General features: G+C 45.7%; 1 protein-coding gene across 1 annotated transcript in view; it reads right to left on the bottom strand.

The window, feature by feature from the left end:
* Positions 1-11,123: 11,123 nt before the first annotated feature.
* The window catches only part of abcc12 (ATP-binding cassette, sub-family C (CFTR/MRP), member 12), a 63,448-nt gene continuing 49,919 nt past the window's right edge, over positions 11,124-24,652 (bottom strand). The window contains exons 23-30 of the mRNA XM_056279408.1: positions 23,398-23,587; positions 23,187-23,276; positions 22,662-22,845; positions 21,690-21,849; positions 21,195-21,273; positions 19,539-19,652; positions 11,408-11,572; positions 11,124-11,225 (exon numbers count right to left, since the gene is read on the bottom strand). Of these exons, the coding sequence (XP_056135383.1) occupies positions 11,124-11,225; positions 11,408-11,572; positions 19,539-19,652; positions 21,195-21,273; positions 21,690-21,849; positions 22,662-22,845; positions 23,187-23,276; positions 23,398-23,587 (1,084 nt within the window). The remainder of the gene's footprint in view (positions 11,226-11,407; positions 11,573-19,538; positions 19,653-21,194; positions 21,274-21,689; positions 21,850-22,661; positions 22,846-23,186; positions 23,277-23,397; positions 23,588-24,652) is intronic.

Below are 24,652 nucleotides of genomic sequence, written 5' to 3'. Positions count from 1 at the left end.
ACACCAGGCACTCCTCTTGTTTCTGGAAACATTGGAACAGATGCCTGTGTAGGGTTTAAATCGTTGTGGACTTGTGAGCTGCTGTTCGCTGTATCTTTGTGTTGTTGTCCTGTGTTGTATACCTCTTTTTAGCATGGACCCACCCATGGGTCTTGATTGATTTAGGATCTTGTTCCATTTCAAAAGCTGACAAACAGCAACGGGTCTGGTGAAATGTGCTCCATCACTGTGTCATTTTGAAAATGAAAGGGGGGTTGGACAGCGCCACCTCTGCTGTAAAAGCAGTATTTCATGTAACCAGAAGAGAGTCGTGGTGTTTATTTTGGGGATTTCTGTCAGTTCCAAAAGGACATCGTGGTCCATGTTTAAGATTTGAAATGAAGTGAAATCAGAAATCAGATCGAGACAGACGTCTGAAGACACGTCTCACTGCTGCCCCCTGCGTTGACTTGGAAAAGTGGATGGTGACGGATTTACCTGCTCTTCTCTGGTGAAGCTGTTTGAGGAAGTGAATCGCATTTCATCTTGTTGATCTTTGTGGCAAATTCACGTGGTAAGAAACATGTTTTCGTCCTGTTCTGCATGAACTACCCCCCCCCCACCACTAATACCCATCTGCCACACAACGCAGCTCTCTCAACACCTTGGATATACAATACGTTCTTTTTATAGGACTTCCGTTTTACAGGAATTTTATAAGACTTCCGTTTTCAAATTATTATTAGTGTAACCGGTTATTTTGTTGCCCTGTGCGGGATTCGATACGGGGTGTACTGCGCCACAAGGCGACATCACTAACCGCTCGGCTAAAGGGTCAGACCCGTTAGTTAGGGGCTAACGTGTCTTATTAGTAGTTTACATTAGTATTATTGTTTTTATTCATCATTAAAGTGCCCACCTTAATCCAGAACATCAGTTAATTTTTTTTTGATATTGCTAGAACAACCAAGGTGGTCATTTTGACCTTTTTGGCTTTTCAGAGTTTAATAACTTTGTGAAGAAAAAGAAGAATGATACAGACCTCCAGCACCCTGAATGCTCCTAAAATTGCATATATTTGCATTATAATGAGTTTTAGATCAATAAGTAGGATAAATTAATTCGACCATGTCTCTCTGAAGTTTAAATTGTTTAAAAATAGTGAGATGTGCAAACAACAGAGTACAGCAGCTACACACGCATCCCAGCGTCAGGGACACAGAGACTGGCGGACACAAATGCAGGCAGGCAGACAGTAACCAGTTCTCAGGGTCTTTCATTCGGTCCAAGGGTCAAAATCCAGAAAGGCAATCAGACAGGCAGAGGTACAAAATCGGCAGGCAGAAGACGTCAAGAACCAGGCGGACCAACAAACAGGCGACGGTACCAAAACAGGAGACGGAGACTCGGAAACCAGGAACGAAACAGTCAGACACGGGGAAACTCTCTTACATGAAACGCTGGGATGCTGCTCTAGGTCTAGGAGACAAGACAATCTGTGGCAGTGACGCACTGGTTAAATACACACAGGAGGGAAGGGATAAGGAGGCACAGGTGAAACACATAAGGGCGGGGACAGGTAATCACATGGGGAACAGGACGTGAACACATGACTATCAAAATAAAACGGGAAACTGACACATGACAGACCCTGACAGTACCCCCCCCCCCGACTCCTGGCGGCCCAGGACCCTGAGGATTGCGGCGGTGGAACTCGGCATGAGGCGAGGGTACATGATGTCCCGGGAGGGGACCCATGAGCGTTCCTCTGGCCCGTAGCCCTCCCAGTCCACCAGGTACTGCAGGCCCCGGCCCCGCCGCCGAACATCCAGCAGTTTCCTGACAGTGTAGACAGTCTCCCCATCAATGAGACGGGGGGGCGGTGGTGGCTTGGCAGCGGGGAGGAGTGGGCTCTCCTTGACTGGTTTGATCCGGCTGACGTGGCAGGTGGAGTGTATGCGGGTGGTCCTGGGAAGCGTCAATTTGAAAACAGAGTCATTAATGATTTTTGAGATTGGATATGGGCCAACGTACCTAGGTGCCAACTTGCGGGATGGATGGTGGATGGGCAGATCGTTGGTGGAGAGCCACACTCTTTGTCTGGGGCGGTATGCTGGGGCTGGGCGGCGACGGCGGTCAGCCACTTTCTTGTAGGCGGCGGAGGTCTGGAGAAGAGTCCGGCGGGCGCGAGACCACATGCCTCGACACCGGCGGACCATAACAGCAGCAGCGGGGACTTTGACCTCTTTTTCCAGGGCTGCGAAGAGGGGAGGCTGATAGCCGAACACAACCTGGAAGGGAATGAGACCGGTCAAGGCAGAGGGAAGGGTGTTGTGGGCGTATTCGACCCACAGCAGCATCCTGGACCACGATGAGGAGTTATTTGAGGAGAGACAGCGAAGACCGGTCTCCAAATCTTGGTTCAGCCTCTCCGTCTGGTCATTGGTCTGGGGATGGTATCCAGAGGAGAGGCTTCTAGTGGCCCCCACCAGCTGGCAGAAGGCCTCCCAGAACTGAGCCACGAACTGCGGCCCCCGGTCAGACAGAATGTTCCTGGGAAATCCAAAGGTTCTGAAAATGTCCTGGAGCAAGAGTTCGGCGGTTTGTTTGGCAGATGGGTGTGGGGATGAATTTAACCATTTTGGAAAATCTGTCAACGACAGTGAGGATGACTGTGTTACCTTCGGATGGAGGGAGGCCACTGACAAAGTCCACTGAGAGGTCTGACCAGGGGCGCTGTGGCACAGGCAGAGGGTGAAGGAGGCCAGCTGGTGGGCCATTGGAGCTTTTCTGCTGGGAACAGACAGCACAGGCAGCGACATACTCTGACACGTCATCCTTGGCGTTAGCCCACCAGAACTGCTCCAACACTCTGAAGAGGGTTCGGCGGATGCCAGGATGACAGGAGAGCTTGTTTTCATGAGCCCACTTAATAACCTCCCCCCCGGAGGGAAGGGGGAACAAACAACCTGGTCACGGGGGTCTCAGGGGGTGATGGAATTGCCCTGACAGCCTCTATTACCTTGCCTTCCACACTCTAGGTGAAGGCTCCCACGATGCAGGTTTCAGGGAGGATGGGTTCTGGATCTGAGGAGTCTGTTTCGGGTGCATAAATGCGTGACAAGGCGTCTGGCTTCGTGTTCTTGTTTCCTGGACGATATGACAGAGTGAAATTAAACCGGGAAAAGAAAAGTCCCCACCTGGCTTGGCGGGCACTGAGCCTCTTGGCACCCTTGAGGTATTCCAGATTCCGGTGGTCTGTCCACACAAGGAATTGTTGGGCTACCTCTCTAGCCAGTGCCTCCACTCTTCCAGCGCCACTTTTACAGCCAACAGCTCCCGGTCCCCCACAGAGTAGTTTCTCTCCGCCTGAGATAATCTCCGGGAAAGAAAAGCAAAGGGGTGGATCTTATTATCCGCACCTAATCTCTGGGACAAGACGGCCCCCACTCCAGAGCTGGAGGCGTCCACTTCCGCGACGAACTGTTGATCGGCTGAGGGCAGGGTGAGGACCGGAGCTGCGGTGAAGAGCTTCTTCAGGCGCTGGAACGCATCCTCGGAGGATTGAGACCACTGAAACGAAACCTTGGGAGAGGTTAGGGCACTTAAAAGGGGGCGGCCACTGAGCTAAAGTTTCTAATGAACGTACGATAGAAGTTTGCGAAGCCAAGAAAACGTTGTACCTCCTTTCGGGAGGTGGGGGTCGGCCACTCTGCAACAGCCTGGACCTTTTCCGGGCCCATTTCCAAGTGATCGTGGGAGATCACGTACCCCAGGGAAGTCACTTGGTTCCTGTGGAATTCACACTTTTCTGCTTTGGCAAACAGTTCATTTTTTTTAACAGCCTTTTCAAAACTCCCCGTACCATCCGGACGTGAGACTCTTCGTCGGGGGAAAAAATAAGGATATCATCAAGAAATACCAAGACATTTTGACTCAGGGAGGGGGGGGGGTGGTAGTGTGATCCTCCCACGCGCTACGTCCCCCTCACTGTCAGGTGAAAAGAAGCGGCTGGCGACTCCACATGTATGAGAGGAGGAGGCATGTGGTAGTCTGCAGCCCTCCCCGGGTCGGCAGAGGGGGCGGAGCAGCGGCCGGGACGGCTCGGAGGAGTGGGGTGATTGGCCAGGTACAATCGGGGAGAAAAGCCCCGCCCCCCCAAAAAATAAAATAAATAAAGTTAAAAAAAATTACATATATATCTATATATATATATATATAGATATATAGATATATTTATTTATTTATTTATTTATTTCCCTCTAAAAACGTAAAAGACAACATTTGCAGGGATGAGGAGACGGAGAGATCGAGTCGAGTCAATCCCGGTTTTTTTTTAATATATTTTTTTATTAAACATTGTTCATATTCGTGTACAGATTCTTGAGGAAGTTCATTACAAAACAAACATGGCAAATATACATTCCATCCAAAAATACATAGAGATATCCAAAGTGCCAAAGGGAACAGTATGTAAACATTTCTATACAGTATATCAGGAAGTGCATAGAGGTTGAATGTCACATGACAAATATACGGTGATGTATTATGAAAAGAGGGTACGAACAATAATAAATTAAATACATGACACACACTAATTGAAAATAATAAAACATAGTCCATCATACAGGGGGGAATTAATAAGGATATCAGTCTTCTGATTCAGTGGGAAAATGTCTTAACACCTCATAAATCTTCAGAGCTTTTGTATCGGTCATTAGTTTTAAAGATTTCAAGTATAGTAGATCTCTTATTAAAATACAATAAATGACACTTGTGAAACAGATGTGATTAGAGAAAAAATTCCTGTTACCCTTTATAGTTTAGGTGGATAAAGGTCTCAGTCACATTTGAGTAAAATAATCCTATTTCTATAAATGTCATAGGATCTTTTTTTAAAGATATTTTATTTTCACGGACCCCTTGCAATTACACCACGGACCACCAGGGGTCCGCGGACCCCCGGTTGAGAAACACTGCATTAAGGCGATCAAAATCGATTCAATCCCGTTTACTCGCCACACAAAACAACGCCGATACAGCACAATCTCTCCTGGCAACCAGCTGACCAACCGCTAGGCTGCTGCCAACATGGCTCCGCCCCGGAAACCCCAAACAGTGCCTACGTCAGCACTCTGAGCGTCTGCCTTAAAGGAGCAGCAGCCCCTGGTGGCTCTACCCTCAACCCTGTATCACCACTGGCTACTATCGTGGGCGAAGTGTGGACCGATCACAACAGGCCATTTTACGCTGGTCCAGGCCTGTTAAACCCATCCACAGACGCCGCGGCATGGAGGCTGTTCAGCAGCAGATGATGGCCAAAAATCTTGTCTGGAAAATCTATCTAAAATTAAAATAAGAAAAAAATAATTAAAATATCTAAAGTTAAAACAGGATAAACAAGCCATAATAATCACATTTGCAAACACAAAACACAAGGTTGCGCTACTCAAACAAAGAAGACTGCTGAAAAGCACAGATGTTTTCTTAAACAAGCATCTGACAAAGAATCTTTGGCCCAAATGTGGCCCGCATCTGCAGTGATCTTACGGCCCACATCTGGCCTTGAATGACGGCGTTGACTCAGGGTGAGTGTGGCTGCCTCAACTCAGCCACAGGTCATGACATTTGGGCCGCTTCTGGCCCACACAGCATGTGCCTTAACTAAAGGCAAGCCTGGCTCTTTAAATCTGGGCACATCTGGCCCACATAGTATGTGCTGTAACCCAAGTCAGGCCCGGTTCATTACATTTGGGCCATGTCTGACCCACACAGCAGTTGCCAGTACCATAACTGAGCCATAAGTATCAAAAGTGCCCCAGATTACGCCCAAATGTGTCTGCTATCTGGGAAATGCTACAATACCAGAAAAGCTCGACATCTAAAAAAACAAACAAACGGGAAAGACACAAGACACACGGACTGCAAACTGTAAAATCCTCATAAAGCTGAAAGCATCTCCAGAGGAGGCAACAGTGCTGGTCATCAGAGATGAGAAGGAGCTTGAAACGTGAGCCTATCCCAGCAGCCACTGGTCGGCAGGCGGGGAGACACCCTGGACAGGCCGACAGGCCGACAGGCCATACTAAAAACCCATTGACAGATGTAGTTACATGTTGTTCCCAGCAGAGGGACGCTGGCCGCGCATCTTAAGGGCATTTGTGCTGCGGGCCCGCGCCATTTCCTTTCTACTGGAGGTCTCTTCCTGTGTTGCCGCGGACTAAACCTTCCCTGGTATGAGACGCCACAAAACAGCCCTGAAATCTTGAATATTTCCATATGGAGGCGCTGATGAGCGGCTCGTCTATTAGAATCCCAGCTGTGGAGGCGAAGGGAGGCGGTTTCTGTCAAGTGTTTGAAACCCCGGTGAGTGAAGCGCATGTTGTTTGCTAGCAGGTACGCTAACGGCTAACGTTAAACGCTAGCCACCGTGAAGAAATACTACACTGTACTTGGTGTTCATGTTCAGATACTTTCCACAAAAACCGGTCGGGCTTATGAGAATGTTGTCTGATGTTTCAGTGTACTTTGATGGCTTAGTGTGTGTCGTTATATTTATGTGCTAACACTATCGCTAATCGCTAAACTAGTGCTAATCGCCAAGCTAGCCGTTAACTCGTGATCAGCAGATGGCATGGTGACGCATTAAAGGTGCATTTCGCTAATTTGTTGACATTGAAGCCGTTCGGTTTGATCGGTTTGTAGTAGGGCTGGGCGATATGGCGAGAAATATCACGTTTTGTTTTTTTCATGTTGTAGCGAATTCGGGGGGGAGGGGCAGCCCGGGAACCGCCGCAGCGCGAACCCGTGTCTCCCGCACCGCGGGCGACAACGTTAACCAGTCGACTAAAGGATCCGATTCGTTAGCCAAGGGCTAGCCAGTCTATTTATCCGTGCACGTTACAGTATTGATCGATAGCAAAATGCATCACGATATATGATTTGATAATGCTTCCAGTTTGAAGAGTATCCTGCTGACTGAGGCCTGAAGAAACTAGAGGGTTCATTAGTTCAACTTTAGAATGTAGTTAATTAACATAAAAATAGAACAACATTACAATAGTAGAATAACACAATGTAAACATTTAACTCCAAACATGGTTTGGTTCAGAATATATTTTTTGATAAAATAATATATATTGAATGTGTTCATTAACTTACCAATGGCTAGATGCAGCCGGTGACCAAAACACTGCAGGTGAGTCCAGTCTTCAAGTGGGGAGTCTTGAGTGGGGAGTCAAAGAGGCCATCTATGTGAAGAGGGAACGACCGTCCCTGAACCAGGGGATTAAGAGTACATCTGTCGCGGTCTTACAATGCTGTGATTGCAACTATTCCCCAATCCTCTGTCAATAGTACACATGGCCATTGAAACTCTACTTAATGCTGACGTCAATTTAGCATATGAGACCAATCGTTGGTTTTGGTCGTTATGCAACTGTATTGTTTATAAGGATGGGGATACCTGGAGTCAGTTGAGGCTGAAGAGGTCACTTAGATGAGTGATGAAACGTTTCTCCTGATAAACGTTCTGTCCAGATGAACTGATTCAACTTTCTGTGAATGTAAAGTTAAGCTCCAGGTTTCTCACTACTGGTTTTTGTAAGTGTTGATTGGTTACCAAGGCTTCCTTTAATATGATTGATGAAACTCTGTTGACTAAACATAACTTCAGATTTGTCTTCATTAAATTGCATAAACTTCTGGGACACCCAATATTTGATGTGAAAGGGTGGCTTACACTGCTGCTGTCATTGGATTTAAATGAAGTTTTGTGGTCTTGGATGATATGGCCTTGTAGATGCATATATAACAAGAATAGGAAAGGTCCAAGGACTGATTCCTGAGGGACACCAGGTAAAACATGAGCAGGTAAGAATGAAGCATTCTTTACCACAACTGGAACGTTTCTGTTCACTGTTCATTTGTTCATTTAAGCCAGTTAAGTGTGGTGTCAGTGATGCCAACCCAGTTTGACTCTGGAGTACAATGGCAATCATGTAAAATACTGTACTGAGATCCAATAAAAAAAAAATGGAGTAATCACCAGTGTCTGTATTGCCACCCATGCTGTGGTGATGTGATAAAGGACCCACAGGTCCCACAACTCTCCTTCAGTGCTTTACTGATTGATCTGCAGTCACAGTATACAATAGGACAAGGGTGATGAACATCAATGCACTCTCACATAATGGCTTTATCTGTCTCTCTCAGTCCCAAGCCCGAGCTGAGGGGGAACCGCACATGTGCCCATACCAACCTGCAACAAGCGATGTTGCATTCAAGATGCTTAACAAATGAGCTTTAAAACAAAGTAATTTATATTGACTGCATTAACATATTTTAAATAAATACAGAACACATGTACTTTGTATTGAAAACATATGGAAAAGAAAAATCGAACAAATGATCAATACCTTATATCATTTCACCTCTTTCATCTCCCTCTAGCGTAACCTTCTGGCCCAGTCCTCTTCGCTAGTATAAGGGTGCATCGTTTGTAGGGATCTTAATCTGACCACAACATTACCGTTATTACATGAGTCAAGTAAAGCAGTTTCTGTGCTGTACAACCAGACACACATTATAAAGTACATTTTTGCTGTTGGTAAATGTTAAAAGCTTCTTGGTCAGAATCAGAAACACTTTGTCATTTCATTTGATGCACATCACCCTACATGTAGTGTCCTAACTACTCCCATCCCACATCACGTGTCCCAACTACTCCCGTCCCACATCACCTGTCCCAACTACTCCCGTCCCACATCACGTGTCCCAACTACTCCCGTCCCACATCACGTGTCCCAACTACTCCCATCCCACATCACCTGTCCCCACTACTCCCGTCCCACATCACGTGTCCCAACTACTCCCATCCCACATCATCTGCCCCCACTACTCCCATCCCACATCACGTGTCCCAACTACTCCCGTCTCACATCACGTGTCCCAACTACTCCCGTCCCACATCACGTGTCCCCACTACTCCCGTCCCACATCACGTGTCCCAACTACTCCCGTCTCACATCACGTGTCCCAACTACTCCCGTCCCACATCACGTGTCCCAACTACTCCCGTCCCACATCACCTGTCCACACTACTCCCGTCCCACATCACCTGTCCCCACAACTCGCATCCCACATCAGGTGTCCCAACTACTCCCGTCCCACATCACCTGTCCACACTACTCCCGTCCCACATCACCTGTCCCCACAACTCGCATCCCACATCAGGTGTCCCAACTACTCCCGTCCCACATCACGTGTCCCAACTACTCCCATCCCACATCACGTGTCCCAAATGACAAGCAGGGGCCGTGTGCAAAGGTGCACACCAAGGTTCTATCACACCAGAAATCAACGCAATCCATAACAAACAATAATACACAATATACAATAATAAACAAATTCATATTTACACTTTCTTTGAATAAATTTTGAAGGAATAACACAAGCACAAAAGCGTTTACAAAAAGCAAAATTAATGACGGCGACACACTTCAGCAAATGAAATGAAATGAAACGAAATGTTGTTTCCCACAGCAGTGGGAAGACAAAAACACATATCCAAAACTACAAGAACTACAAGAACACTTTTATCCAAACTAACACATATTTCTAAACTAAAAAAAAAAAATTACTGTCCAGAAGAATGAATGTCAGCCAGGATGACTGTCAGAACTGCCGGTCTGCATGGGCTAACAGTTAGCTTAGCCTGCCCCGCTTCTGTGTCCTGTCAGACCGCCCTCGGTGTTGCCTCTTCGGGCGCAGCTCGAGTCAGGGCCGTGGTCCTTGGGCCCACAGGACGCGCAAACCAGGCTCCCTCAGCCGATCCAACTCTAGCTCTCCCAGCCAGACACCTTCAGCACACTTCCCCACACTCCAAACGACGACACCAAAAACACAGTCAAGGCTAGGTGAAGCTGTCGCCAAGACCACCCACCGTGTTATCGGAACTGCCAGTCTGCATGTGCTAGGAGTTAGCTTAGCCCACCCAGCTTCCGCGTCCTGTTATGACACCGGATGCGGTGTCATAACTTTCTCTAAAATCTTTAATAACAATAGAAGCTTGGAACCTGATCTAAAATTACTAAGAGTATAAGGACCCAGATTGTTTTGTCCCCCCCCGAGAAGTGGTTGGACTGGTAGATGGCAGAAGGGGATTGAATCAGTTGATAGAGAGCTTCTCATGATGGCCAGTGTTTTTATTAAGTTAATTAAGTTTCCTTTATTAATCCCCTTGGGTAAATTCATTTACTGCAAATTAACCCATCCTAGCTGTGATCTGTGGAGCTAGGAGCAGTGTGCTGCCACCTTCATGCTGTGCCCGGGGACCAACTCCAGTTCTTCTCCCATTACCTTGCTCAGGGGCACAGACAGGAGTATTAACCCTAACATGCATGTCTTTCTGGTGGTGGGGGAAACCGGAGCACATGGAGAAAACCCGCCGCAGATACGAGGAGAACATACAAACTCCACATAGAGGACGACCTGGGATGACCCCCAAGGTTGGGCAACCCCAGGGTTCGAACCCAGGACCTTCTTGCTGTGAGGCGACAGCGCTAACCACTGGGCCACTGTGCCGCCCAAAAAGTTTATTAGTGATTATTCTTGGGGTACAGAATGTGAACTTAACATGAAATATAATTATCCTATGTATTGACAGGGAATGAAGTCAAAATGACTCAACAGTGTAGTGTAGTGTAGTGTAGTATTATTATTGTAGTATAGTGTAGTGTAATATTATTATTGTAGTGTAGTGTAGTAATCTTTAAGAGTAAGTAAAGTGCTGTTTTTAGAGTTGGAATTCAGTGTTGTGTATTGTAGTGTAGTGTAGGGTAGTGTAGTGTAGTATTATTAGTGTAGTGTAGTATTATTAGTGTAGTGTAGTCATCTTTAAAAGTAAGTAAAGTGCTGTTTTTAGAGTTGGAATTCAGTGTTGTGTATTGTAGTGTAGTGTAGTATTATTAGTGTAGTGTAGTGTAGTATTATTAGTGTAGTGTAGTAATCTTTAAGAGTAAGTATAGTGTAGTTTTTAGTGTTGGAATTCAGTGTTGTGTATTGCAGTGTTGTAGTGTAGTGTACTGCAGCAGTTTTTTGGTGTAATAAAATGTTGTTGGAGTGTTGTGTTTTTGGAGAATTGTTTAGGAGCCTCCGATGTTGACAGTGTTTGTTGCAGCCAGCAGAGAGGCAAACACAGATTCTGGTCTCTGCTTCAACACATCGGGATGGTCGAATTCAACCACCTGACACACAGAAACACATACATCATACGAATATGTTACAATCAATGATGAAAACAAGGATTATGAATTGTGTAATTGTATGTGTGTGTGTGTGTGTGTGTGTGTGTGTGTGTGTGTGTGTGTGTGTGTGTGTGTGTGTGTGTGTGTGTGTGTGTGTGTGTGTGTGTGTGTGTGTGTGTTACCTCTCCATGCTTCATGACCAGGATTCGGTCTGCCTGCAGTACCGTGTGGATGCGGTGAGCGATGGTGAGCACAGTACATTTCTGGAAGGATTTTCTGATGGTATGTTGGATCAGGACTTCCGTCTCCACATCGATAGACGCGGTGGCTTCATCCAGGATGATGATCTGACCAATCACAGGGAGATGCATTAGCATGAGGGGAGGAGTTTATAACAAGAAGAGGGAGGCACCTCAGATGCATAAACAGGCTGGTTAAAAACCATCCTCCACCAGTGGTGGGTAGAGTAAACAAAAACGGTACTCAAGTAAATGTATAGTTACTTTATAATGTTTACTCAAGTAAAAGTACTCACAAAGTAACTGAGTAAGAGTAAAAAGTGTTTCAAAAAGTTACTCAAGTAGGGAGTAACTTCATTAGATGCAATTTATTAGGTCAAGGTGAAGGTGCAAAACAGTTAACAAATGAGATGTTCAAAAAGAAAGAGTAGTCGACCAGGTCCTCATTATGTAGGTCCTCATTACTACATGTAAAACATACTGTAATTATCTCAGTAACTTTGCATTTGGGTTTAATAGGCATGTAATGTTAGTGGGCAATTATATTTCTTTTTGAGAATTTAAATATTCAGACTTTGTTAGTTCGTTCCTCATTGGGGTTCCCATTAATAGTGTGTCGGGTGAGACACCATTTTCTAGCTAGCTCCTGCCTGTTCAAGGCGGGGATGTTGCGCCGTTATTCCACCTCATCATTCTGTAACGATATAAGTGGTATGGAAACAGAACGGGGGGCATTGTTGTTTTGCCATTAAGCCGGTGTTGCACCGTATTTGGTGAGCCATCAAATTCTGTGACCTGCCCTCATATTCTTATCCTGTCCCTAATAGTGATGCACCGATCCACTTTTTTTAAGTTCCAGTCCGATTCCGATACCAATACCAATGCAAGAGCTCTATTGTTATTATTTCTTTCGTGTTTCCTGTTTTACATCCTGTAGAGCAGGGTCCAAACTATGGACCTGAAGCACTATAGGGCAGATGTCACTTGACTGACAGTACTCATTGTAATATGTGGGCTGTTCCGAGTAGGGCAATCTTCTGGACTGCATGGATGTTGATGTTGCCTGGGATACTGTTGTTGAACTTTTCCATTCCCTTCTTCGTGAGTCCCAGAGCTCCGATGACCACTGGTGTTGTTTCAGTCTTCATACCTCTATACTTGGTCAGCTTCTCTGTGACTTTCACTGAGGTGTTTTTTCGGATGGTATTGCCATGTCGATGAGCATGCACCTCTTTTCCTTCCTGTCCTTGATAACGATGTCGGGCTTGTTGGCTTTTATCTCTCTGTCAGTGTGGGTGGGCATGTCCCAGAGGATGGTGACATCATTGTTCTCAGTGACCGTTCTTGGCTGATGTTCATACCACTTCTCAGTCGTCTTGATCTTGTAACTCCTGCAGATCTTCCAGTGCAGGTATGTTGCTGCCTTGCTGTGCCTGTACATGTACTCGGTCTTTGCCAGTTCCGGGCAGCCTGAGACAATGTGGTTGATGGTTTCTTCGTACATTCCACAGATTCTGCATTTTGGGTCTGTTCCATATTTAATGATGCAATGGTGATAGGATCTGGTTGCCAGGCTCTGGTCTTGTGCAGCGATTATCAGGCCCTCCGTCTCTGTTTTCAGCCCAGTGCTCCTCAGCCACTGGTGTGTCTTTTGTTGGTCCACGTCTGCGTCTGTCATTCTTTTTGGGTACTTCCCATGCATTGCTTTGTCCTCCCAGGTTTTTTGCAATTGCAGGTGGCCAAGGTGTTTTAAATTCTGCTTCACTCATTTGGCGTAGATGATAGTTGGCTCATTTTCTGTTGGTGGGGTTTCTGGGACATCAAGCTTTTTCTTGAATTGTGCAGCTTCTTTATTGATGGAGTAGATCTGATGTTTTACTATTCGGAGGAGTGGGTCATCTGTTTTTGTCTTATTATTATTATTATTGTTGTTTCTTGTTGTTATCGTTATTGTTGTTGTTGTTGTTGTTGGTATTATGTGTAAGGCTAAAAGAGGCTGTAGTAAACCACACAGCACTTCTTATTAAAAGAGCAAAAAATATGCAGAAATGCATGAAATATAAATGTATCCCAAAGCAATTTATTTGAACTCTACTTTAATGCATTGATTCAGCATCCCACTTGTATGTAGGTAGACTATGTAGGCTCAGTATCTTGTTACAGAGATGTCACTGACCAAAGAACGATCTGTCGTTCTTTTTGAGGGGCACGTAGCAGACATCATAGTTCGAGAGAGTAATTCGTTCAATCTCGCTCAGTTTGACCTGCTGTCTGTCTTGACTCAAGTCCGATTCAGTCACTTCTCATTCACTCATATGTCCCAGTTTGAGAGAACGGTTCATTTGATCTCATTCAGTGAATAGCTGCCAGGCTGTCTCAACTCAAGTTACTCATTCACGTCTTTGTTCGAGACAATGATTCCTGCTCATTCATTGGTTGTCCTGCTTCCAATGAATGAGCGACTGCACCACCGTAGCAGGCAGCGTGAGCAGTACAATAACAGCGAGTGGGTGTGGGCAGTATGAGTGGGAAAAGTCATGCTCTCAGAATGTTCAACAGGTAGACCCAGTACATACCGGACACACTGACAAAGTCATCAGAGTAGCCTAAAGGGGCTTGACTGAAAAGCTGAAAAACAGGTTTTCAGCGAACGATCCTGCGTCTGTTAGGCGAGGCCTGTAAGACATCACCAATGGAAACCCTCCCCCCACACTACAGAGGACCATCAACTGGCTGACGACCAGAATATGTTTTACTGCAGGTTTGATAAGCCCACTCTCACACCCCTCACCCTCTCCGGCCATATCACACAACCAACTGCACTCCCTGCCAGCCCCTCACCCCTCCCCACTGACCGCTCACCTGCACTCAGGATCTGTGTTGAGGAAGGGCGTCAGCTCTTCCAGAGACAGAAGACAAGGAAGGCACCAGGGCCAGACAGTGTGTCGCCCTCCTTCCTGAAAGTCTGTGCTGACCAGCTGGCCCCCAGCTTCATACTTATCTTCAACAGATCACTGGAACTGTGTGACGTCCCCTCCTGCTTCAGAAGCTCCGCTATCATCCCAATCCCCAAGAAACCCTTTATCTCAGGATTAAATGACTATAGGCCCGTCGTCCTGAAGTCTGTGGTCATGAAATTGTTTGAGAGACTGGTGTTGGCACACCTGAGGGACATCGCATGCAACCTGCTGGACCGCCTGCAGTTTGCCTACCGGGCAAACAGGTCAGTGGATGATGCAGCCAACATGGGACTGCACTACATCTTCCAACACCTCGACTCCCAGGGACATTCACTAGGGTCCTGTTTGTGGACTTCACCTCAGCGTTCAACACCATCGTGCCAGACATCCTCCACTCCAAACTCACCCAGCTAACTGTACCAGGCCCCACCTGTCAATGGATAAAAAAAACCCCAATTCCCTGACATACAGGAGGCAGCAGGTGAGGCTGGGGAAAATCATTCAGCACCCTGGCAATCTGCATTGTTGCCCCCCAGGGGTGTGTGCGCTCCCCTCTGCTCTTCTCCCACTACATAAATGACTGCACCTCAGGAGACCCATCTGTTAAACTGCTGACATTTGCAGATGACACAAAAATCATCAGCCTTATCCGGGATGGTGACGAGTCTGCATACAGATGGGAGGTTGAACAGCTGGCCCTCTGGTGCAGTCATAACAACCTGGAGCTAAACACGCTCCAAACTGTGGAGATGACAGTGGACTTCAAGAGAGGCCCCCTGACATGCCCTTCCCCCACCATACTCAATAGCACTGTGTCTGCTCTGGATACCTTCAGTTTTCTGGGATCCACAATCTCCCAGGACCTAAGGTGGGTGTCCAACACAGACACAATCATCAAAAAAGCCCTGCAGAGGATGTACTTTCTCCGTCAGCTCAGGACGCTGAACCACAGAATCAGAATCAGAATCATGTTTACTGGCCATGTAGGTTTGCACATACATGAAATTTGACTCCGGTTTTGTGGCACTCTCAGTGTACTTAACATAGAATAACAACACAACAACACAACAATCTTCAGAGAAATACACAAGGATTGATTTATGCAGGCGAAATAGGTGATAAGTGCAGAGAATATATCACAGATGCTGAAATAGATGTTAGCAGGTTACTTACATACGTGCCTGGGGTAGATGCACATGACAGAGCATACCAGTATACGTACCACGTACAGTACAGTATATACAACATGTACAGTATATACAAAAGGGTTGGATTTATTTTACAGTGTTAAGTGTTCATTTGAATGACAACCCATGGAAGAAACTGTTTTTATATCTGGTTGTTTTGGGGTACAGTGCTGTGTAGCGCCTGCCAGAGGGGAGGAGTTGGAACAGGTTGTGACCAGGGTGTGATGGGTCTGCAGTGATTTTGCCTCTCTGTCTTCTGAGTCTGGAGATGTATAAATCCTGACTGGATGGCAGGTTGGCACCAATGATTTTCTCTGCAGACCTAACTGTCTGTTGTAGTCTGTCCCTGTCCTGTTTGGTGGCCAATCCAAACCAGACAGTGATGGATGTGCAGAGGACAGACTGGATTATTGTAGAGTAGAGCTGAATCAGCAGTTCCTGAAGCGGGTTGAATTTCTTGAGCTGGTGGATAAAGTACATCCTCTGCTGGGCCTTTTCAATGATTGTGTCTATGTCGGATGCCCACCTTAGGTCCTGGGAAATTGTGGAACTCAAAAATCTGTAGGTTTTCACCGTAGATGCCATGCTGTTGAGTATGGTGAGGGGGAGCAGTGTTGGGGGCCTCCTCCTGAAGTTCACTGTCAATTCCACTGTTTTGAGCGTGTTCAGCTCCAAGTTGTTATGGCCGCACCAGAGTGCCAGCTGATCAACCTCCCATCTATATGCAGACTCATCACCATCCTGGATAAGTCCAAGGATGGTTGTGTCATCCGCAAACTTCAGGAGTTTAACATACGGGTCACCTGAGGTGCAGTCATTTGTGTAGCGGGAGAAGAGCAGAGGGGAGAGCACACATCCCTGGGTGGTGCCAGTGCTGATTGTCTGGGTGCTGGATGTGATTTTCTCCAACCTCACCAGCTGCCTGCTGTCTGTCAGGAGGTTTTTAATCCACTGGCAGATGGGGGCTGGTAAAGTGGGCTGGGTGAGTTTGGAGTGGAAGATATCGGAGACCATGGTGTTGAACGCTGAGTCCACAAACAGGACCCTTGTGTATGTCCCTGGGGAGTCGGGATGTTGGAAGATGTAGTGCAATCCCATGTTGACTGCATCATACACTGACTTGTTTGTTCGGTAGGCAAACTGAAGGGGGTCGAGCAAGGGGCCTTTGATTTCCTTCAGGTGGGCCAACACCAGTCTCTCAAAGGATTTCGTGACCACAGACGTTAAAAGCTGACTCATGAACTGCTGATTCAGTTCTACGCTGCAATAATCCAGTCGGTTCTCTGCACATCCATCACTGTCTGGTTTGGATCGGCCCCCAAACAGGACAGGAACAGACTACAATGGACAGTCAGGACTGCAGAGAAAATCATTGTTGCCAACCTGCTCTCCATTCATGACTTATACGTCTCCAGAGTCAAGAAACAGGCAGGCAACATCACTCTAGATCCATCACACCCTGGTCACAACCTGTTCCAACTCCCCACCTCTGGTAGGTGCTACAGAGCACTGTACACCAAAACTACCAGACACAACAACAGTTTCTTTCCTCAAGCTGTCACCCTGATGAACATTCAGCTTTGCCATTATAAATCTAAGCACGCTGTATATACTGTATATTGTACATATACGTGCATATTATATCATGTCCACCTACCTCATGTATATAAGTAAGCTGCTAATATATTTATTTCATCTTTGCATCCTGCACCATTGCACTATTGCCTTCCTGTTTCACCTGTATATAGTCATTCCTTGTGTATATTCCTGAAGATTCTAATAATAATAATAATAATAATAATAAATCAATCTTATATAGTGCTTTTCTAACACTCAAAGTCGCTTTGCATTAAACGGGGTGAAACAAGACAACAGATAAACATAACACAGACATACAGAGGTGGATGGGAAGGGGGGCTACGAGAAGGAGAAGCGGCAGCCACACACGACGCCAGCAGTACTCTCCCACTTAAACACATACAAAAAGGGAAGAAAAACAAACATCATAAATCACATAAATCCCAGATGAAGTCTGAAGAGGTGAGTCCTGTTTAATGACTTGAATGTGGGCAGATCGCAGCAGTGTCTTATGTGCTTGGGGAGGTTCAAGAGGAGGGGGCAGCAGGTCGAGTGCTTGGTCCTTAGTCTGCCTCAGGGGTGGATGGGGGGGGCACAAGAAGGCAATGGAGAAGAGGTGTGTCTTGAGACGGGATTGGAAGATTGGGAGGGATTCTGAGTCTCAGGTGATTTGGGAGAGTGAGTTCCAGAGCTTAGGAGCTGCCCTGGAGAAGGCTCGGTCACCAAAGCTGCGGAGGTTGGACCTTTGAGAGAAGGGAGGCTGAGTTGAATCTGAGGGACCGAGAGGGTTGGTAGGGGGAGAGGAGGTCAGTGAGGTATGGGGGAGCCAGTTTGTAAAGGGCTTTATAAGTAAGAACCAGGATTTTGTAATTGATCTGGTGGGAGATGGTTAGCCAGTGGAGGTCTTTTAGGACTGGGATGATGTGATTTGGTGAAAGTTAAAAGTCAGGCAGATGCGTTCTGGACCAGTTGGAGTCTCTTGATAGAGCTAGCACTGATGCCATAGAGGAGTGAGTTGCAGTAATCAAGGCGGGAGGAGATGAAGGCATGGATCAGTATCTCAGCAGCAGGGCATGTGAGAGAGGGTCTTATTTTCGCAATGTTGTGAAGGTGGTAGAAGGAGGATTCGACCATTTGGCAGATATGTGGCTCAAGAGAGAGGGTGGGATCAAGGATCACACCAAGGTTGCATGCTAAATTATGTTATTATTCTGTGTAAGTGCATTGAGAGCCACTAAACCGGAGTCAAATTCCATGTATGTGTGAACATACATGGCCATATAAAGAGGATTCTGATTCTGATTCTGATACCTGTCGTTGCTGACCAAATGCATCCATACTTTTATGGATAAAGTCTACTCTTTTTCATGTATACATCCAGCAGGAAAATAGGCCATATCATGAAGCTCATATCACCTCACTACTCCAATGGTCTGCACAGTATCAAGATCTCAACCCAATATGGCACCTCTCGGATGATGTAGAATAGGACATTCACAAGAACTTGTAACCCAAAAATCAGCATAAACTGTGTGACGCTATCTATTCATTATGACCCTCGATCCCTGTAGAAGGTTTCCAGCACCTTTTTGAGGCCATGTCTCAAACAATTGCTGTCCCTCAGATTTACCGCATAAATAGTAAGCTCTTTTAATACTTTGATTAGTATTGTCTAGGCTATTCAGATTCTAGCATGAACAGGGTACCACTATCCTTATCAAAACAAAGATCATCCTGGATAAACGGAGAAATCCACAATTTAAGACGAGAATGGAGGGCTAAATTTAAAGCTCTATATTGCTTGTATCACCTAGCTTCCACTTAGATTATCCTTTATATTCTAGTCTTTTTCTCTCAAATTAATGAAAAAAAATTACTTGATTTTTCACATACCTTCCTCTTTCAAATTTGGTTTTGGCTGCCATTCTGATCAAATAAAAGACTATGCACTGTACAACTGAGAAAGTCTTATCAGACAGTAACCATTGAAATGAGTCCTTACAAAAGCATTTATGATTTTAATATTTGTGCATCAGCTGCTGTCTTAAATATGCCAATAACATCAACATATATACCGTTTTCCTTTCTGTGTTTTTCATATTCATTCAAAATAAAGAATGGATGTGATTTATCTTCATTTTCCGTAAAGTGTGATAGTTAATTAGCACAATAGGGTTGTCACTGAGACACTGAATTTGACACCTAATGGTCAGGGTGATGAAGGTAAAGCACTGTAGGATAAGGATTTGAAATAAAACAATGATTGTACAGAGATAAACCTAACCATGGTGTAAATACAAATAGAGACTTTAGGAACAGAGTTCAAGAGACAGAGACAAACAGACAGACCTTGGAGTTTCGGAGCAGTGCTCTGGCCATACACATAAGTTGTCTCTCTCCCACGGAGAAGTTTGCTCCATTTTCTAAAACCTCTGTCTGAAGTGTCCTAGGCAGCCTGGAGATCTGCCGAGAAACAAAGAACAGAACTGTAGTACTATGAGCACTATTAATAGACTACTAATAACCCTATAGGTCTGTTACACTAAATGGCCAAAAGTATGTGGACACATGAACATCACACCTATAAGTGCTCGATGAACATCTCATTCCAAAGTCATGGAAATTAATATGAAGTTGCCCCCCCCCTTGCTGCTATAACAGCCTCCACTCTTCCGATGGAAGGCTTTCCAATAGATTTTGGAACATGGCTGTGGGGATTCGCTCCCATTCAGCCACAAGTGCATTAATGAGGTCAGGAACTGATCTTGGTTGAGAAGGCCCAATCATGCTCCAATTCATCCTAACAGTGTTGGATGGGGTAGAGGTCAGGGCTCTGTGCAGGCCAGTCAGGTTCTTCCACACCAAACCTGGCAAACGCACTTTGTGCACGTAAGAACTGCAATGCTCTAATAGGGAAGGGCCTTCCCCAAACTGTTTCCACAGTGTTGGAAGCACAAAATTCTCAAGAATGTCATTGTATGCTGTAGCACTGAAACCTCCACCAAACTTTACAGATGGCACTATGCATTTGGGCAGGAAGCGTTCTCCTGGCATCCACCAAACCCAGATTCGACCATCAGACTGCCAGATAGTGAAGCAATGATAGTGAAGCAAGTGAGTCATCACTCCAAAGAAAGCATTTCCACTGCTCCAGAGTCCAAAGGTGGTCTGCTTCACACTAATACAGGTGAAGCTTGGCATTGCACATGGTGAACTTAGGCTTGTGTGCGGCAGCTCCACCATGGACACCCATTTCATGAAGCTCTTCATGAGCAGTTCTTGTGCTAATGCTGCCTCCAGAGGCAGTTCACGCTTCAGCACTCGGCGGTCCCGTTCTGTGGTCTTGTGTGGCCTACCACTTCACGGCTGAGCTGTTGTTGCTCCAAGACGTTTCCACTTCACAATAACAGACTTGCAGTTGACTGGGGCGGATCTAGCAGGGCAGAAATTTGACGAACTGATTTGGTGGCAGGTGGCAAGGTAGCATCAATGACAGTGCCATGTCGAAAGTCACTGAGCTCTTCAGTGCGACCCATTCTACTGCCAATGATTTTTTTATAAGATACAATTTAGTTTATTAATCCCTGTGGAGAAATCCATCCTCTGCTTTTACTCCACCCCAGCACACACACTGGAAGCAGTGGGCAGCCATGTAGCTAAGAGCAGTGGGCAGCCGCCATGCAGCGCCCGGGGACCGACGCCAGTTCTTCTTGCACTGCTTCAGCCAGGGGCACAGACAGGAGTTTTAACCCTATCAAACATATACTTTTGATGTGGGGAGTAAACCGGAGCATGCAAAAGGCCCTGAGATAGCCTGGGGTTCGAACCCAGGACCGTCTTGCTGTGAGCCAACAGTGCTAACCACTGGGCCACTGTGCTGCCTCTTGTCTATGGAGATTGCATGGCTGTGTGCTTGATTTTATACACCTGTGTGGCTGAAATAGCCAGGGGTGTCCACATGCTTTTGGCCATGTAGGGTATTCCAAACGATGTGGGGTAACATACTGAATCTTTCAGGTAAGTCTTCTCCAAGGCCAACCAGATCTCTTCATCATCGTAGTAACTAAAGGGGTCCAGGTTATACCTACAACACAAAAACAAAACCTGACATCCAGTTGCTTTCTAAGCTGTCAAGTCCTTGTGTTAAACAACAGCTATCCATTGGATTGATATACAGCACAAAAACAGTTGTCTGGAAGAGAATAAGCTTTGGAGGAAATAAGGTCGTCAACATCCTCCCAAACTGTTGGAAGATCAACTTTTCAGATCTGACTGCCTGTTCCCAAAACCTGGCTGTCAGTTCTTGGCCAATCACTTGTAGGACTCATGTGAGTTCAAAGCCAATCAAACACAAGCTCAACAGCCCTCTTATTTACAGAACTGGCTTGTGATTGGCTGACGAACCTGTAACTCTGACTTCCCAGCAGCCAAAAGTTCAGCCACACCTCTTTCCCAGGGAATTATGGGAGGGAACTGTGGCTCTGAAATGACTGAGGGTACCTGATGGTGCCGATGAAGAGGACAGGGTCCTGGGGGATGATGGACAGTTTGCTGCGGAGGTCTTGCAGGCCAATGTTTGTGATGTCCAATCCATCTATCAGGATGGTTCCTGCTGCTGGCTCTACAAGCCTGAAGAGAGCCACACCTAGAGATGACTTTCCTACAGAAAATTCAAACCAGAATAAGGCTTTGCTTTAGCGCTATTGTTCAACTCTTGACAGTGACAGTACATTCACATGTATGCATCATTTCCACGCTTCCCATTCATTTTCTGTGTAGGTGGCGTGCAATACATGCTGCTTACGGTGTGATGAGTTTCTAGAACCAGCATGTTGCCTTGGCTCCCCACAGCTGCATGAAGTAGACTGCTCACCTTTATGCAAATCATGGATATCCGCCACCTTGCTTAAACTTCAGAACATAGTGATATTTAAACTAGGCATTATATAAAATTAATTTATGGCTAGCTTAGGTGTAATTTGATGTTTCCAAAAAGCAGCCATATTTAAAAACCGGAGGCAAACCCAGAGCAAGCAAGTGGCACGTTCGTCCAATGAGGTGCAAGAATTATTTGCATGGGAGGTGTCTAGGTAACATAATTTTGTTGATGTTGTTTTAACTTGCAGCCTACTTTATTTCATGGGCATGTCCATCAAGTGGCCAATACTTGGAGATACGCGCTCCTCCCGGCTTCGAAACATGCAAACATGTGAATGTACCATGACATAGCTGCAAGTTGATCCAAGCATTTGTCTCCTCTTCCAACCTTTCTGACTATCTTTTTTTAATTATCTATAAAAGTCTTAAGTCTTCAGAATTTCAGTTATTCAGTAAAACCCCACCCGGAAGACAAAAAGTACTAGTTAACATAACCACTATTGGGCCTAGGTCTGTTTTAGACATTTCAGGAGGCCCTTTCTCACCAGCCCTTTCTCTGCTCGACTGCGGTCGAAGGGTGATGATGATTCTCACCAGAGGCTGTCCTTCCCACGATGCCAATTTTCTCGCCAGCTCTGATGTGGAGCTGGAGCCTGTTAAGGACTATGGGGGTGTTCTTCCTGTACTTCATCGTGTATTCATTGAAGGTGATGGCTCCCTCAGGAGGCCAGTCCTCAGGGACCTCTCCGGCCTTCCTGGGAGCCTCAGACACACAGTCCTGCACAGAACAAACAATGTACACCTAGTTTGGACCAGATTAGATCGATAGATAGATAGATAGATAGATAGATAGATAGATAGATAGATAGATAGATAGATAGATAGATAGATAGATAGATAGATAGATAGATAGATAGATAGATAGATAGATAGATAGATAGGTAGGTAGGTAGGTAGGTAGGTAGGTAGGTAGGTAGGTAGGTAAGTGTTGTCCATCATAACACCAATACATAATGCAAACAGTAATATAAAGAGATTGGTAGCTAATAGATTGTTTAGCCAGATTTTGTTGTCATGCTAACTTGCTCGTTTAGCAGCGAGGGAAGGCTAGTGTCTGACCGTTATGTACTCCTGGATTCTTTCCACAGAGCTGAATCTGGCTCCCACTTCTGTCGACACCCTCACCATGTGCTGCAACACACCTGTCAGCTAGACAACACACACACACACACACACACACACACACACACACGCACACACAACATAGTTATTTGTGACAGGTTGGTTATATTTGCTCATGTTAAAACTGACGTGTATTTATGCAGTTTACCTGTAAAGCATAGGAGAGTACCAGGCCTTTAATGGGGGGGCCGATGACGTCATTAGGGCTTAACACTACGGTTATCGCCACCAACAGGATATAAACAGAACAAATAAAATCCAACCAGAAGAACATCCAGCGAATCCCACAGTTAAACAGAAAAAAGTGGTTGGTGTTGATGTCAATCAGGGACTTGAACCTGCAGCATGACACAAGATTGGGTCAACATTTGTTATCACAATGCAAAGCCACACTAGCCAGTGAAAGGGAGCTACACAAGTCTTCAAACAACGCAGGACTGAAGTTAAACTTCTTGCTGTCGGATGGCGTTTACTTTATTTCAAAATCATACAAACCAGAAAGTTCACCAGGCGTTTTTAGTGAATTAAGACCAAGTGTGGGGAAAAGAAAACTTCGATCATGGATGATGCAAAAACTTTTGGATATTTTATTTACCAGTGTTGTATTGCCGAGCTCAGGCTGCCCCTTGTCCTCGGAAGAAGAGGTAGAAAAAGCAAGAACAAAAACCCAGAAAAAGCTGCCATCACAACTCGCACAGCCGAATAATGACATTAATGCAAGTTCCTCACTGGTATTTTAAATGTTTCCATTTTAATCCTGCTCTAAATAGATGGAGAAACCTTCTTGCTGTGAGGCAACAGCGCTAACCAATGGGCCACCGTGCTGCCCATTTGTATCCATTTATATTCATATTGTACTCACTAAATTTACAATACATGCTTACTGTTCTTGTTATCCATTTTGTCATATTTTCTACATGTCTCATTTTATTATTGTTTTCTATTCTGGGCTGTCTGTGAATGTTCTCATTCATCCAGGTCGTCATGGTTATCCAAAGGAGTTGAATCAAGTGCAACTGGACTTTGTATATATCCGTGAAGACGTTTCGCCTCTCATCCAAGAGGCTTCCTCAGTTCGTGCCTTTCTGACTAGACCAAGCTAGTCTGACTGGCTGGTGATGAGACTCAGAATTTATCCTCAAGGAGTCGTTGTCAGAGCTATTGATATGCGTGGCTCTTTTGTGTACCGATGTTATGGCCGCGCCCGTCGCCATCGGAGCTATTGATTTGCATTTGTTTAGCCGCGACGGCTTCTTTTTTGGGGGGGGGTGTTAGTTTCGACTTCATTGTTCAGTGGTCATAAGAGTGGTTGGAGCCATTAGTGACCGACTGTTGCTCTTGGAGGCTAGGCTTCTTGAGTCTCCTGGGTAGAGATGAAAGGACGGCATTGTAAGTGGGAGATA

This window comes from Lampris incognitus, chromosome 4, assembly GCF_029633865.1.
Source record: "Lampris incognitus isolate fLamInc1 chromosome 4, fLamInc1.hap2, whole genome shotgun sequence".
Lineage (NCBI taxonomy): Eukaryota > Metazoa > Chordata > Actinopteri > Lampriformes > Lampridae > Lampris > Lampris incognitus.
Note: the sequence above shows the minus strand (reverse complement) of the source record. Positions and strands in the feature narration are given on the sequence as shown.